The sequence below is a fragment of the Gymnodraco acuticeps genome, unplaced genomic scaffold (assembly GCF_902827175.1).
Source record: "Gymnodraco acuticeps unplaced genomic scaffold, fGymAcu1.1, whole genome shotgun sequence".
NCBI lineage: Eukaryota > Metazoa > Chordata > Actinopteri > Perciformes > Bathydraconidae > Gymnodraco > Gymnodraco acuticeps.
The window spans coordinates 2,704,243-2,719,309 of NW_022990699.1; the positions used below are offsets into that span (position 1 = coordinate 2,704,243).

The 15,067-nt window shown below is 40.7% G+C and overlaps 2 protein-coding genes across 30 annotated transcripts in view; both read right to left on the minus strand.

Annotated features, from left to right (window-relative positions):
• LOC117555816 (protocadherin gamma-C5-like) overlaps positions 1-15,067 on the minus strand; it is a 248,914-nt gene that overhangs the window by 18,918 nt on the left and 214,929 nt on the right. For 4 of the 29 annotated variants that reach the window (XM_034230805.1, XM_034230804.1, XM_034230799.1 and 1 more), the window contains exon 1: positions 11,686-14,243. The exons of the other annotated variants lie outside the window; for them this stretch is intronic. In XM_034230805.1, coding sequence (XP_034086696.1) covers positions 11,686-14,169 — 2,484 coding nt within the window. In that variant the 5' untranslated portion in view covers positions 14,170-14,243. Of the gene's footprint in view, positions 1-11,685; positions 14,244-15,067 lie in introns of those variants that run through there. 29 annotated transcript variants of the gene reach the window in all.
• On the minus strand, positions 267-3,171 carry LOC117555827 (protocadherin gamma-C5-like). The gene has a single exon (XM_034230844.1). It carries the CDS (start codon positions 2,730-2,732, stop codon positions 267-269), a length of 2,466 nt encoding a protein of 821 aa, XP_034086735.1. The 5' UTR covers positions 2,733-3,171.

Genomic DNA, 15,067 nt, shown 5'->3' on the forward strand with positions numbered 1-15,067 from the left:
TTCCAATTACTTGTATATAGACTATTCTGCACTATTTATATTATATTGTATTTTATTTTATTTACTTGCACTATTATCTGTTTTATTGTTGTTGCACTGTTGAAGGAGCCTGCGACCTAATCATTTAATTGTCATACACTGTAAACAATAACCCAAATGTAACATTTCTATTGAAATGTTATAAGGATTTTTCACTGCAAAAGTAAAAGCTGTGATTCTTTGCAGTGACTGTAGCTGATGTAACTCTGAAGTCCATTATTTGTTTACTATCTCACCTGCTGGCTCTCAAAGGTCCACGTGCTGTCGGGTAAAGACGCATCCAGAACACTGATCACCTCCGTAAAGTCAGTGGTGCTGCTGGGCTTAATCAAAGTGAAATCACTGTACTCTGATGACATTGGAGACATGCAGGACCTGAAGGACTGACTCTGAGACATCATGTCTCCTCCCAGGACCTCCACGTACTTTATAGGTCCATCAGTGTTGAGCTGAATCTGCATGTTTCTGTTGGGGTTCTTGTAATTATCACAGTCGCTGCGTCTCATGCAGCAACTACCGCTGCTGCTGCTGTTCCTCATGCATTTAACCGCTAAGATGAGAAAAGTCACCAGAGACAGCACGGACACCGAGGCCAGAGAGAGAATCAAATACAGGGTGATTCTCCCAGTTTTCCTGCTGGGCTCGGCCGTTTTCTGTCGGAGGTCTAAGATGGGCTCATGGAGGCCGTCCTCCAGCATGATGGACACCGTGACGGTGGCGGACTGCATCGGTTCCCCGTCGTCCTTGATCTCTATAAGCAGCCTCTGAGAGGAGTCGTCCTGCTCGGACGCAGCGCGTTTAGTCCTCACCTCCCCTGTGTACAGGTTGACAGTGAACAGAGAGGCGTCTGTGGCCTCCGCCAGCTTGTAGGAGATCCAGGCGTTATGGCCCGAGTCAGCGTCCACGGCCGTCACCTTAGTAACCAGGTGACCCACTTTAGCGGAGCGGGACATCCTCTGGTGAGAGAGGGAGCCCAGGACAGCGGAGGAGGGGTAAATAACAGCGGGGGCATTGTCGTTCTGGTCCAGGATAAAAACATGGACAGTGGTGTTGCTGCTGAGAGACGGAGAGCCCTGATCCTTTGCCTGAACCTGGATCGGAAACACCTTCAGTTTCTCATAGTCAAACGAGTGCATGCTGTAGATGCTGCCGTTATCTGAGTTAATGTAAACATAAGACGAGACAGACACGCCCTGCACTTTAGAGTCCAAGATGGAGTAGGAGATTTTTGCGTTTTCACCAAAATCCAGATCAGATGCTGATACTGAGTACAGTATAGAGCCTGGCACCCCATTCTCTTTTAAATACACATTATAGAAGGGCTGAGTGAATAAAGGGCGGTTATCATTCACATCAATGATGCTGACAGGTATAACTATCTTACTGGACAGAGGAGGAGAGCCTGAATCAGTGGCTGTTATCTCAATATTATATTCTGAGAAACTCTCTCGGTCTAAAGCACCACTTGTAACCAGTGCGTAATTATTAGAAAAGGATGGTTTAAGACTAAAGGGAAAACCCTTGGCGAGTTTCAACGTCACTTTACCGTTATTTCCGGAGTCATGGTCCTGTGCACTGATTAAGGCTACAACCGTGCCTCTCGCTGCATCTTCACGTACTGGGTTTGGGTTTGAAGTGAGAACTATTTCTGGGGCATTATCATTAATATCTATTAGTGTAACTTGCACACGACAGTGGCCTTCCATCTCAGGAACGCCTTTATCTCTTGCAGTAATATCTATTTCATGCATTTGATTACTTTCATAATCTAATGGGCCTACTAAAGAAATGTCACCTGTGCCCGAGTGTAAATGAAAAATTGACAATAATGCCTGTGGTGTGTGCTCAGCAAATGCATATGCGATCTCACCATTAACACCCTCGTCTGCGTCTGTAGCTTCAACTTTTACAATTACAGAACCAGCGACATTATTTTCATGTATAGTTACATTATAAAAAGGCTTTTTGAAAACTGGGACATTATCGTTGTTGTCAAGTACAGTGACAACGATTTTTGTGGTTCCAGTTTTAACAGGATTGCCTCCGTCTAAAGCTTCCAGTAATAAAAGATGGACACTTTGTTTCTCTCTATCAAGCGATTTTTCTATTACTAGCTCTGGAACTTTTCTATTACCAGACAACTCTTTTATCCTTAAACTGAAACACTCATCTTTACTTAAGGTATAGGATTTTACCGAATTACTACCAACGTCCTGATCTTGTGCTGTTTCTAAAGGAAAGCGACTGCCCGTGGCAGTAAATTCTGCTATCTTTAAAGATCTCTCCTCTATTGAAAAAATGGGAGAATTGTCGTTGATATCCCTTATCTCTACTTCGATCCGATGTAGCTGTAACGGATTCTCTGTTACAATCTTTAAAGGCAAAATGCAGCTCGCGCTTTGTCCACATAAAGCCTCTCTGTCTATTCTGTCATTCACCACCAGCTCGCCTTTCCCCGCATCCACACTGAAATACTGCTCACCAGCCTCAGAGGAGAGACGAAGTTTACGGTCAAAAATCTCTGACAGTCCGAGACCCAGATCTTTGGCTAGATTTCCTACCAAATAGCCCTGTTTTAGTTCCTCCGGGATGCTGTAACGAGTCTGTCCGTTTATTGTACTCCACAAGAGAAAGAAATGCTGCCACCAAAGCGCCTGCCATCTCCAGTCTCGGTATCCTATTGTCTTTGTCATCCTTGGTCTGTCACAATTCGTTATTTTCCATCAAGGTATTCATCAGCACAACCCAGCATTCAAAGCCATCATCAGAATGGACACTCCAATACAAATAGATCCGTCAAAAAATATTAATGAAATAAATATATATTCCGGACGCATTCGATGAGCACATCTCCTCCGCAGCTCTGAGCACTGTGAGGTTTACCGTGGTGAGACTGAATGGGGGATGGAGTAGATCTCTTTGTACAGTCCTGTTTGTTATTGGCTCATCGCTAGATTGGTTCTAGCCAATCACAAATACTTAACTCTGCTCATACGGCAGCTGCACCCCCTCAAGGTTGCAACGCATTTTGACAAATGTAACATTAGGGATTGTCATATTTTTTTGATAACAATATTCATAGTTTTATCATCTGAGTTTATACTTTTTATTTCCTATAGATATCTTTACAGAATATAATAAGACCCATCTTCAAATAACAAATTAGAATTCCGATTCTGCTGTACCTTTTTCGTTATCGTTGCTGCCAACCAATTACGATTTTACTACCAATACATTTAAAAATGTTCCAATTTAATATGAATAATTTAACAAATTAAATTCACAAGTTAATATAAATTGTATAAGGCAAAAGCAACAACTTATGTAAATAAAAACATATACACAGTGCATGTTTTCTGAAAAGAAATGTGTGATCATTAGTCGGCCAGTCAGAGTATATATTTTACATAATAACTCTCTCAGTAAAACAAATAATATTGATTCTCATAAATTGTTATTTGTATTATTATTGTTATTATCATTATTATTGTCATTATTATTATTATTATTATTATTATTATTATTATTAATATTATTAACATTTCAGGCTGCATATGAAATCCACAAGGCAATGATGAATGACAATTACTGGAAGACGGTCTACTGTTATCTGCTCGCATTTGACTTTACGACCAGATTTACTTTCCATGGCCTTGTAAAAGGGACATTTCATAATCAGCGTATAGTACGACAAAATATCCAGTACATGTAATCAGTTAAAACAGGGATACGTTTCTTGGTCTAATGTTTATTTATTTTGGTCCCTTGAGGATTTCAACAACAGTGTGCCCTCCAGGGACGTGCACAGACATTTTGGGGGGCGGGTGCTCAAGTGAGAAAAAGGGCACTTCCCAAAATCATTTATAAAAAAAAAATTTAAAACAAAAAGTTAAATATAGTTGCACATCTCTGACTTACTCACCAATGTATTTGAATACCCTCACACTCACGCAATTCTTTGATACTCAACATAATTCTACAAAATAATCAGCTAACACAGAGACAATGGTCTTCTTTAGTATTCACTAAGCACAAGAGCAGACAACAAACTAGTAAATTAATAGTAATTACATGAGCAGCCAACAATCAAAATTATGAAGTTTTTTCATGTATTATTTTGGTCTATTTTGCTTCCATGTTTTCTTTCACTCTAATGGAAATAAATGTCTGAATTCATCGATTTAAAGCTAATCTGCATATTTAAACATAACATTTCAGGGGGAAATACTGATACTATGGGGAAGTTGTGAGGTGATATGTTTTTTGTTTTATCCTTTTCACCTGCAATGCCTTGGTAACTGCATGCAAATTAGCGCATTTTAATTAGGCCTAGTTAACGCCTAATTTGCATATCAATGTGGCGATTGTGATGACGTTATTACTGTAGATACACATTTGACTATATTGAATTTAAGTGTCTCCCCTTAAGTAGGCCTACAGTACATTAGCCTGTATGCCCATGATAAATTGCCTTAGCTAAACCTTGAGCTAATTTATCCATTAGCTAGTAGCCTGCCTTAGTTAACTATATTTGTTATTGTCTTTTAGCTAATTAGCTGTAAACTTGAGGCACTGGCAGTTTAGTAATTTGTTCATCACCACTCACCTTCAAAATAAGCCAAGAAAAGCTGGCATAACATTGGCAAGTAAAGTGGGAGGTGCTGCTACCTGTCTGTCTGAAGTGACTGCCGATGTCCGCACCGCTGTGCAGGAGACGTGGAGGGAGGGAGGGAGAGCTACGGAACGTCACAGTCTAATCTCCCGACCTGATATTTTAATTTTGTATTCAATCAATATATTTTTGGAAAGGGAAACTGTGCGCAAACAGCAGTAGATATATATTCATTTATAAAAAATAAAAAAGGGCACTTTCTCTGGAGGAAGAAAAAGGGCAGGGGCTCAAGCCCACTTTGATGTCTATGTGTGCAAGTGCCTGCCCTCTGTATGCCCAACCCAGTCTCATAAAAAAAAACGTGTGATAACTACGTTGGTCCACAACGTAGGACGTAGTATTTCTACAAAAACGCCTCTGAAATTGTAAGATCCCTACGTTTTTTTTCACCATTAATTCCAATGGCTGGCGTCTATGTCACGTGATCTTCACAATTCTCCCTGCAGAAAAAAAAAACATGGCCGAACTTCGTTTTATTCTCGGTGTAAAATGCCTATTTTAAAGTTAGTTTGGCCATTAAAATGCGTTTTGATGTCATTTGATGCGAGAAATATGAGTTGTTATTTCAGATTATGTGTGCAGTGGATGTAGCCTACATGATCTTTAGTTTTCTAGTTATTACGAAGATTAATTCAGGAAATTGTGTCGATACAACGTTTTCATTGTTACCAAGGTGGTTGCTAGGGACGCTGCTATCGATATTATTTCTGTTATGTTGTGTAACAGTTTAATGGTGTAATCTTTATTGCTACCCCCTTCCCCGTCAATGTATAGTGTTGGTCCACAGAGCAAACGTATTAGTTTAACAACATCCGCATCTAAAATTGTGGCATAGGCCTATACGTTATTTTCCCCTGTGCAATTCCAGTCTCACGTCTCACATCACATCGTCATAAACAAATACCGGAAACAGACCGAAAACACTTTATTCCGAGTGTGCTTGCTTTTCTCTTTGAAAGTCATCACATAACGGCATTGTAATACACGGTTCGGCTGCATTAAATATTACATATCTGCCGTAGTTCTCTATTTATAGAGCCCTGATGAGAAGACTTCTAGACAAACATGAGGAACTGCCGCCAACACTGAAAACGTGACGTGGATCATAAATATATCAGCCATTAAACAACATCTTACATTTCTTTTCACACAATACGTCTCCTTGCAGTATCAACACTAATTCGGCTGACTTTTATATTTGATCCAATTGGTAGATAGGCTGTATTTACACCATAAAGGTGCACAGCTGATATAAAGGGACACCTAGTGGTTAAAGCATGTTATTGCATTTCATTATTTTTATTATTAGATATTAATAGGATCCCTATAAAGTATATTCATTACTCGTTATTGTCTACTAATAGTTAATTAAAGACTGTATATAATGACTATTTTGCACATCCCTTTCAAGATTTCAAGATTTTCTAAGGTTTATTGACATATCATATTCACAAACGGTGTAGTTATGCAATGAATGAAAAACTTTGTGTATACCTCCAGCAATGTTAACTATGTTGAAGCACTTATTTTAACTGATATTATACATATGTATTATACTCTTATATAAGATGTATGTAGATAGTATAATAAATGTGCAGAATACGACAGTTTAATGGTGGAGGTACACACATATTGATAGATGTCTTGTAATTAGGGATGGGTATCGTTTGAAATTTATCGATTCCGATTTCGATTCCGGTTCTGCTTATCGATTCCGGTTCTTATCGATTCCCCGTTTCGATTCCAAAATTGTAAAATAAAGAGGTCAAACGTTTAGATAACAAAAATATATTTATTCTTAAAAGCTTTAACTGAAATTGTTACTAAAAAATATACATGCAATACAAATGTATTGCACAATAGCTGTGCTTTATTTTAACTGAGCTATGCCTGTGGCAAGCTATTAACAGGCATTACACTTTGCCTTTTCTTTTTCTTTTTTAGTGTAGTGGAGCCTCACTTCAGAGTGTTTACCGCGACCTATCTTTGGTGTTATGAAGTGACTGAGCTCGTGAAATGTCTACGGGAGGGCGGGGAGCATCGCTGCGGGGCAACTGTGGACCTCTGTCGCCTGTCAGCGCAATTTATATGATGCCGTTTAAAAAAATGAAGGGCGGTGCCGGCCGTCAGCGTACCGAGCCGGCCGTCAACGGCCCGCTGACGACCGGCCGTTCTGTGATTCTCCAGGTCCGCCCTGTATTCCACCGGGTCACCGCAGCACCGCGGTGCAGACGGACCCGCTGGAATACAGGGTCTACCGCGATTAGGAACCGTTAAGCAGAACCGAAATTGTGTATTTTGTATGGGTACCCGGTACCCGGCATTTTCTTATCGGTTCTCATCTGGAACCGAGTTTCGGTTCCCAACCCTACTTGTAATGCACTGTTGAGGAACCTGCGACCAAAGTTTTTCATCTCCGGCCTTGTCAGGTATTGAACAATCAATAAATAAAGAACACAGAATTATTAAATATAAAACACAAAATGTGTGTGATTATACTAAATGATTTACAAATAAACACCACTGCATATTTACAACTGTTACACATGCTGATGTAACGCAAATGTTTCCAGCTTGGAATCAATAAAGTATATCTTATCTTAAGATGATCGATGGCTACTGCCATATTTGCAAAATGTGCCTCTGAACCTTGACAAGTGCATGTTTCAGGCTCATCAATTAACAACAGGAGGGGTCACAAACATAAGACCAGCTGTTAAATAAAGCTCTTCTGACCTTAGCTGGCATGTGGGTAATGCTACCCATTATGGGCACAAGCAATTTTCACCCATTTATTAATTATATGTTGTTTTTTTTTTGTTTGTTTTTTTAAACCTTTATTTATCCAGATAAATCCCATTGAGATCATTGAACTCTTTTACAAGGGAGACCTGCTCAAGTAGGTTCCACATGAAACATAAAAACATTAACAGAACAACAAAAGGACATCTTACATCATCATCACAGGGATTACAATTTACATAACTATCCACATGAACAGGTACCAACAGCTTCCGATTGAGTAGCATCCAACCGAGCTTTAAAAACATTTAGTGGCACCAGATTGCTCAGTTTCCATTTCAGTTGCAGACTATTCCAAGACAGTGGCGCTGCACATCTAAAAGCTGTCTTCCCTAAGAAAGTCCTAGCAGTTGGCACATTTAATAAAACTACAGCATGCAATCTCAGGCAGTAGCCACTTACATTTCGCCGTGAGATCAGGGAGCAGATATAGGATGGAAGTTTCCCTAACATGGCTTTGTAAATAAAAATGTACCAGTGACTGAGCCTCCGTACAGTTAGTGAAAGCAAACCAGCCCTTGCGTACAGGGTACAGTGATGCGTTAATGCTTTACAGTTTGTCACAAATCTTAGCGCGCTGTGATACGCAGCATCTAACTTGATCAGGCAATTGGCAGGTGCATTCATATAAATCAAATCACCATAGTCCAGCACAGGTAAAAAGGTCACAGTGACTAGCCTTTTCCTGGCCTCAAGCGAGAAACAGGACTTATTTCTGTAAAAGAAACCTAGCCTAACCCTCAGCTTTTTAAGCAGGTTATTGACATGAAGTTTAAAAGTGAGACAATCATCAAGCCAGATACCAAGGTATTTGTAACAGGCAACAACTTCAAGTTTTGTTCCTTGTGTAGTTACAATATCTAAAACATGCTCTGGTGTCTTTTTAGCTTTAGAAAAGAGCATTACCTTGGTTTTCTCAATATTTAAAAGAAGCTTTAATTCAGAGAGCTGAGTCTGAATAATGTTAATAACAGTCTGTAATTTAACACCAGCCTCCTTAATGGAGGGACCTGCACAGTACATCACGGTATCATCCGCATAAAAATGAAAAGTAGCTTCATCCACATTTTCACCTAAACTATTGATGTAGATGGAGAATAAAAGTGGACCTAAAACAGAACCTTGAGGAACACCATTAGCAATATTTAACCACTCAGAAGACAGCCCATCAAAGTGAACACATTGGGACCTTTCAGAGAGGTAGTTTTCAAACCACCCCACTGCATGGCTGGACATGCCTATACTGGCTAGCCTCTGCTTTAAAATGCGATGATCGACGGTATCAAACGCTTTGGACAGGTCAATAAATAGAGCTGCACAGCTCTGCTTATTGTCTAAAATACTCACCACATCATTCACCACTTTCATTGTCGCAGTGATGGTGCTGTGTTGCTTTCTGAAGCCTGACTGATGTTTAGACAGGATGTCATTTGTACATAAAAACACCTTTACCTGCTCACTCACTAGGCGTTCGAGCACCTTAGCCAGAACTGATAATTTTGAGATGGGCCTATAATTATTTAATAAAGTGGCCTCCCCACCTTTTTAGCAGGACATACGCTGACTTCCACAATTTTGGAATTGTGTTAGTGCTGAGGGAGAGGTTAAAAAGAGTAGTGAGCGGTGGAGCAATAAAATCAGCAGCTATCTTTAAAAAGAAAGGCTCTAAATTGTCTGGGCCAGCTGGTTTCTTAGGATCTAACTTGGTTAAAACTTCACGAACAACATCAACAGTAAAAGGAGTAAAACTAAAAGGGTTTTCCAAAACACCTTTTTCAGAGTTACAGACTGTGGTGTTCACAGAAGCAGAGTTAGTGACAGAATCAAACAGAGAGCCACAAGACACAAAATGCTCATTAAAACAGTTTAACATAGTGGCCCTGTCCGATATAGTGCCAGATGCTGTGGTAAGGCACGGAGGTAGCTCATTACGGATATCACCGGTGGATATCGATTTTATGGCTTTCCAAAATTTTCCAGGATTATTTAGATTCTTTGTGGTAACTGACAAATAGTACTTTGATTTAGCACTTTTGATTTGCGATGTGAAGCTATTTCTTAGCTGCCTAAAATGCAGCCATTCTACCTCTGAGCCTGATTTCCTAGCCTTTGCCCAGGCCTTGTTTCTCTCATATAGGAGACTAGACAGCTCAGCAGAAAACCAAGGATTGTCTCGTCCCTTCACTCTAAAAGTACGCAGGGGTGCATGTCTATCTATAATTTCCATAAAACCAAGATACAAATAAGACCATGCAGTTTCTACATCAGGACACAGATCGATTTTACCCCAATCAAAATCAAACAGATCATGCACAAAACCCTGCTCCACAAAATGTTTTTTGTCTCTCTTACTGATAATGCGAGGTTTAACTTTTAGGACCTTAGTGTCCCTAATTGTGGCTACAACACAGTGATCACTCAGATCATTCGCAAATACTCCCACAGATGAATATTTATGGGGAACATTAGTTAAAATTAGATCAATTAGGGAGGATTTATTTGGGGACTTAATGTTAGGGCGAGTAGGACTGTCAACAATCTGAGTAACATTCAAAGAGATACAAAGGTTTTTAAAATCCTCTGACACTGCAGTTAACCAGTCCCAGTTAAAATCACCAAGCAGTACTATTTCCTTGTAGTCTAGTTGAGATAAAAGTTTTGCCAAAGAAGATAAAGAGTCCTTGACAGCTGAGGGGGGTCTGTAGCAGCCCACCACCATGACCTGTTGCCCCTTTGCTACTTCAATATTTAAAGCTAAAAATTCTAGTTGTTTACTAATAGATTTGGAAACCATCTTGGTTACATTTGAATGTTTCCTATCCCCTAAACCTCCAGGGATGTACACAGTTTAATACTGGCCACTTCTTATTATGGGAAATACGAAAACGTCTTTTAAAACTACACTCCCAGAGACGTGCCATAGATAGAAAACATGTTGCGAAACAGAATAGCCAGCATGTGTAGTTCTGGAGACGGGGTGGGGGAGGGGGGGACGTGGTGGACCCGTTCAAATCCAGTTTTGGACATTCTGCCGTGGTTCCATCCCATTTCAAGTGCTGTTCGACGCTCTGCACACTCTCCAATCACAGAGCTTGAGGACTATCACAGGGTTTGTCAAGCGAAGCGGAGAGAATACTTACTTCCGGGTGTAATATTCTGTAAAGCAAATGAGCTGCTCCGACCCTCGGTCCTGACGGACTCCAACTTGTGTTTATTAATTAATCAAACAAATAAATAAACACAAGGATAATTATGTGTTATTGTTGAGTAAATGGAGAATTGCACAGGGGAACATAACGTGTAGGCTATCTATGCCACAATTTTAGATGCGGATTTTGAACTAATACGTTTGCGCTGTGGACCAACACTATACATTGACGGGGAAGGGGGTAGCAATAAAGATAACACCATTAAACAGTTACACAACATAACAGAAATAATATTGATAGCAGCATCCCTAGCAACCACCTTGGTGACAATGAAAACGTTGTATAGACACAATTTCCTGAAGTAATCTTCGTAATAACTAGCAAACTAAAGATCATGTGCATCCACTGCACACATAATCTGAAATAACAACTCATATTTCTCGCATCAAATGACATCAAAACGCATTTTAATGGCCAAACTAACTTTAAAATAGGCATTTTACACCGAGAATAAAACGAAGTTCGGCCATGTTTTTTTTTTCTGCAGGGAGAAATTTGAAGATCACGTGACATAGACGCCAGTCATTGGAATGAATGGTGAAAAAAAACGTAGGTATTTTACAATTTCAGAGGCGTTTTTGGAGAAATACTACATCCTACGTTGTGGACCAACGTAGTTATTACACGTTTTTTTATGAGACTGGGTTGGTATGCCCCATGAGTCGTTGTCGCTGTCCATTCCTGTGGTTCTGAAACGATCAGCTCTGTAGGCCTTTCAACACCAAACACACTATTCAGGTCAAACTTCAATAGCCACTGTGGCACAAAAGTTACACAGTTTGAGTTATATATGAATATCATATTTACATTTACATTTCAAATACATCGACTTCCATATCCAGGATTTTAAGGATATATTACCTTGTTATAAGTATAAGTCAAATAGGTGCTTTCTTTGCATTTACTGAATCTTAATAGTCATAACAATTGTATAAGCCATTGTTTGTCCTAATCACTGCTCACCTGCTGGCTCTCAAAGGTCCACGTGCTGTCGGGTAAAGAAGCATCCAGAACACTGATCACCTCCGTAAAGTCAGTGGTGCTGCTGGGCTTAATCAAAGTGAAATCACTGTACTCTGATGACATTGGAGACATGCAGGACCTGAAGGACTGACTCTGAGACATCATGTCTCCTCCCAGGACCTCCACGTACTTTATAGGTCCATCAGTGTTGAGCTGAATCTGCATGTTTCTGTTGGGGTTCTTGTAATTATCACAGTCGCTTCCTCTCATGCAGCAACTACCGCTGCTGCTGCTGTTCCTCATGCATTTAACCGCTAAGATGAGAAAAGTCACCAGAGACAGCACGGACACCGAGGCCAAAGAGAGAATCAAATACAGGGTGATTCTCCCAGTTTTCCTGCTGGGCTCGGCCGTTTTCTGTCGGAGGTCTAAGATGGGCTCATGGAGGCCGTCCTCCAGCAGGATGGACACCGTGACGGTGGCGGACTGCATCGGTTCCCCGTCGTCCTTGATCTCTATAAGCAGCCTCTGAGAGGAGTCGTCCTGCTCGGACGCAGCACGTTTAGTCCTCACCTCCCCTGTGTACAGATTGACAGTGAACAGAGAGGCGTCTGTGGCCTCCGCCAGCTTGTAGGAGATCCAGGCGTTATGGCCCGAGTCAGCATCCACGGCCGTCACCTTAGTAACCAGGTGACCCGCTTTAGCGGAGCGGGACATCCTCTGGTGAGAGAGGGAGCCCAGGACAGCGGAGGAGGGGTAAATAACAGCGGGGGCATTGTCGTTCTGGTCCAGGATAAAAACATGGACAGTGGTGTTGCTGCTGAGAGACGGAGAGCCCTGATCCTTTGCCTGAACCTGGATCTGAAACACCTTCAGTTTCTCATAGTCAAACGAGTGCATGCTGTAGATGCTGCCGTTATCTGAGTTAATGTAAACATAAGACGAGACAGAAACGTCCTGCACTTTAGAGTCCAAGATGGAGTACGAGATTTTGCTGTTTTCACCAAAATCCAGATCAGAGGCTGATACTGAGTACAGTATAGAACCTGGCACCCCATTCTCTTTTAAATAAACTGCATATTTTGGTTGACTGAATACAGGAGGGTTGTCATTTACATCAGTAATATTTACATTTATAATCTTCTTAGTCGACAGAGGAGGAGAGCCTGAATCAGTGGCTGTTATCTCGATATTATACTCTGAGAAAGTCTCTCGGTCTAAAGCACCTCCGGTAACCAGTGCATAGTTATCTGAAAAAGATGGTTTCAGATTAAAAGGAGAACTCATAGGGAGTTGTAATGTCACTTTACCGTTAACACCGGAATCAAGGTCTCGTGCACTGATTAAAGCAACCACTGTACCACGTGGTGCGTCCTCAGGCACAGAGCTTGGTTGAGATGTCATAAGAATGTTTGGAGCATTATCGTTTTCATCCAACACTTCAATGTGCATAGTACAATGTCCTTCCATTCCTGGAGTGCCTTTGTCTCTTGCACTAATGTCTATTTCATAATTTGCAATTGTTTCGTAATCTAATTTCCCTATGAGCCGTATTTCCGCGGTTAATGAATTAATATCAAACATTAATGAGACAATATCTGGTGTGTGCATTCCAAATGAATATTCTACATCTCCATTGGGACCTTCATCGGTGTCCTCAGCTGTAAGTTTTAGGATAGATGCATCTTGTATGGTATTTTCGCTTACAGAGACCTTGTAAACATTTTGTTCAAATACAGGAAAATTATCGTTAATATCCAGCACATTTATAGTTATCTGTGATGTCCCAGATTTGACTGGGTTTCCCCCGTCAATAGCAGTTAATTGAAGCTGATGAACATTTTTTTTTTCTCTGTCGAGTGATTTAGACAACACTAGCTCTGGGACTTTCCTCCCACCAGATATATCCTTTATCTTTAAACTAAAAAAATCGTCTTTACTTAAAGTGTAAGACCTCACTGAATTTCCTCCAACATCAAGATCTTGCGCGATTTCCAATGGAAAACGTGCCCCCGCTGCTGTCGACTCGGCTATTTGTAATGCTATTTCCTGCGAAGGGAATCGTGGAGAATTATCATTAACATCTTGTATTTCCACCTCAACTCGGTGCAATTGTAACGGTTTATCAATCACCACTTGCAGAGTTAACACACAGATCGCGCTTGGTCCACATAAAGCCTCTCTGTCTATTCTGTCATTCACCAGCAGCTCGCCCTTCCCCGCATCGACACTGAAATACTGCTCTCCAGCCTCAGAGGCGACACGTAGTTTACGGTCAGAAATGTCAGAAAGTCCCAGACCCAGATCTTTGGCTAGGTTTCCTACCACAGAGCCCTGTTTTAGTTCCTCCGGGATGCTGTAACGAGTCTGTCCGTTTATTGTAGTCCACAAGAGAAATAAATGATGCCACCAAAGCGCCTGCCATCTCCAGTCTCTGTATCCCATTGTCTTTGTCATCCCCAATCCGTTAAAATGATTCCCCATTTAGGTGATGGGAAAGCAGATAGTAAACAGCCATTGCCATACAGCATTAATCCAAAACAAAGGTAAAAAATCGCTTCATACCAACAACTAAATAAATGTTATTCTCTGTTAATTCAGAGAAAAGCATCATTCCCTCTCGTCAATCTCTGTGCCATGTAAGTGGGTACGGAGCTGAAGCTGCATGGGGGAGGGAGTCGATCTCTTTGTACAGTTCTGAATCCTATTGGTTAACAAAATCCATCTCTACCATCCAATAAAAAGGGGGTGAGCACAGCTTTTAAAGACACAGCCACCCTTGAATATGCCAGTGTATGAAATAAATGATACGATGCCAGCTGTTACAGGTTTCCCATAATGTCAATTCAAGGCAAAATCAATGTAATTATAAAATAAAAAAATATTTCCTGGTTCTGGTTATTTACACGTTTTTATTTTTGTTGACATTAATCGGGAACAAGTGATGTGCTGCATGGTTAACACTGTGTTCAGTGTGTGGCTGTCCAACTGTCTGGTGCCGTGGTGCGGAAACCAAGTGTCATTCATACAGCTTAAAGGAGAGCATTCTAACATCTTATAATGAAGTAACTCAATGGGTGAGTTGCCCTAATGTGGGACACCTAAGCTCAAATTGGTCTTCCGCAAACAAATGAGAGTCAATGAAACTACGGGTTAACACAAGCTGTGTTGTCATGCGATCAAAATCACATGACTTCTCAAATGTCCAATCACAGATTAGGGTGGGAAAACCTTCAAACAGGAAGTACCCTGTGTGAAGACCACCCAAAGGTCCGTGACATATAGTGTTTTGACAAATGTAATGTTAAGGTTTTAAATTTCGTATAAATAAAACAATCTTGCAAGTTTTTTATCAGGATGTGTTTATGATATGTTTGTTCAT

Coding starts and splice junctions, on each gene's coding strand:
- LOC117555827 (XM_034230844.1), bottom strand. CDS start 2,732: ATGACAAAGACAATAGGATACCGAGACTGGAGATGGCAGGCGCTTTGG.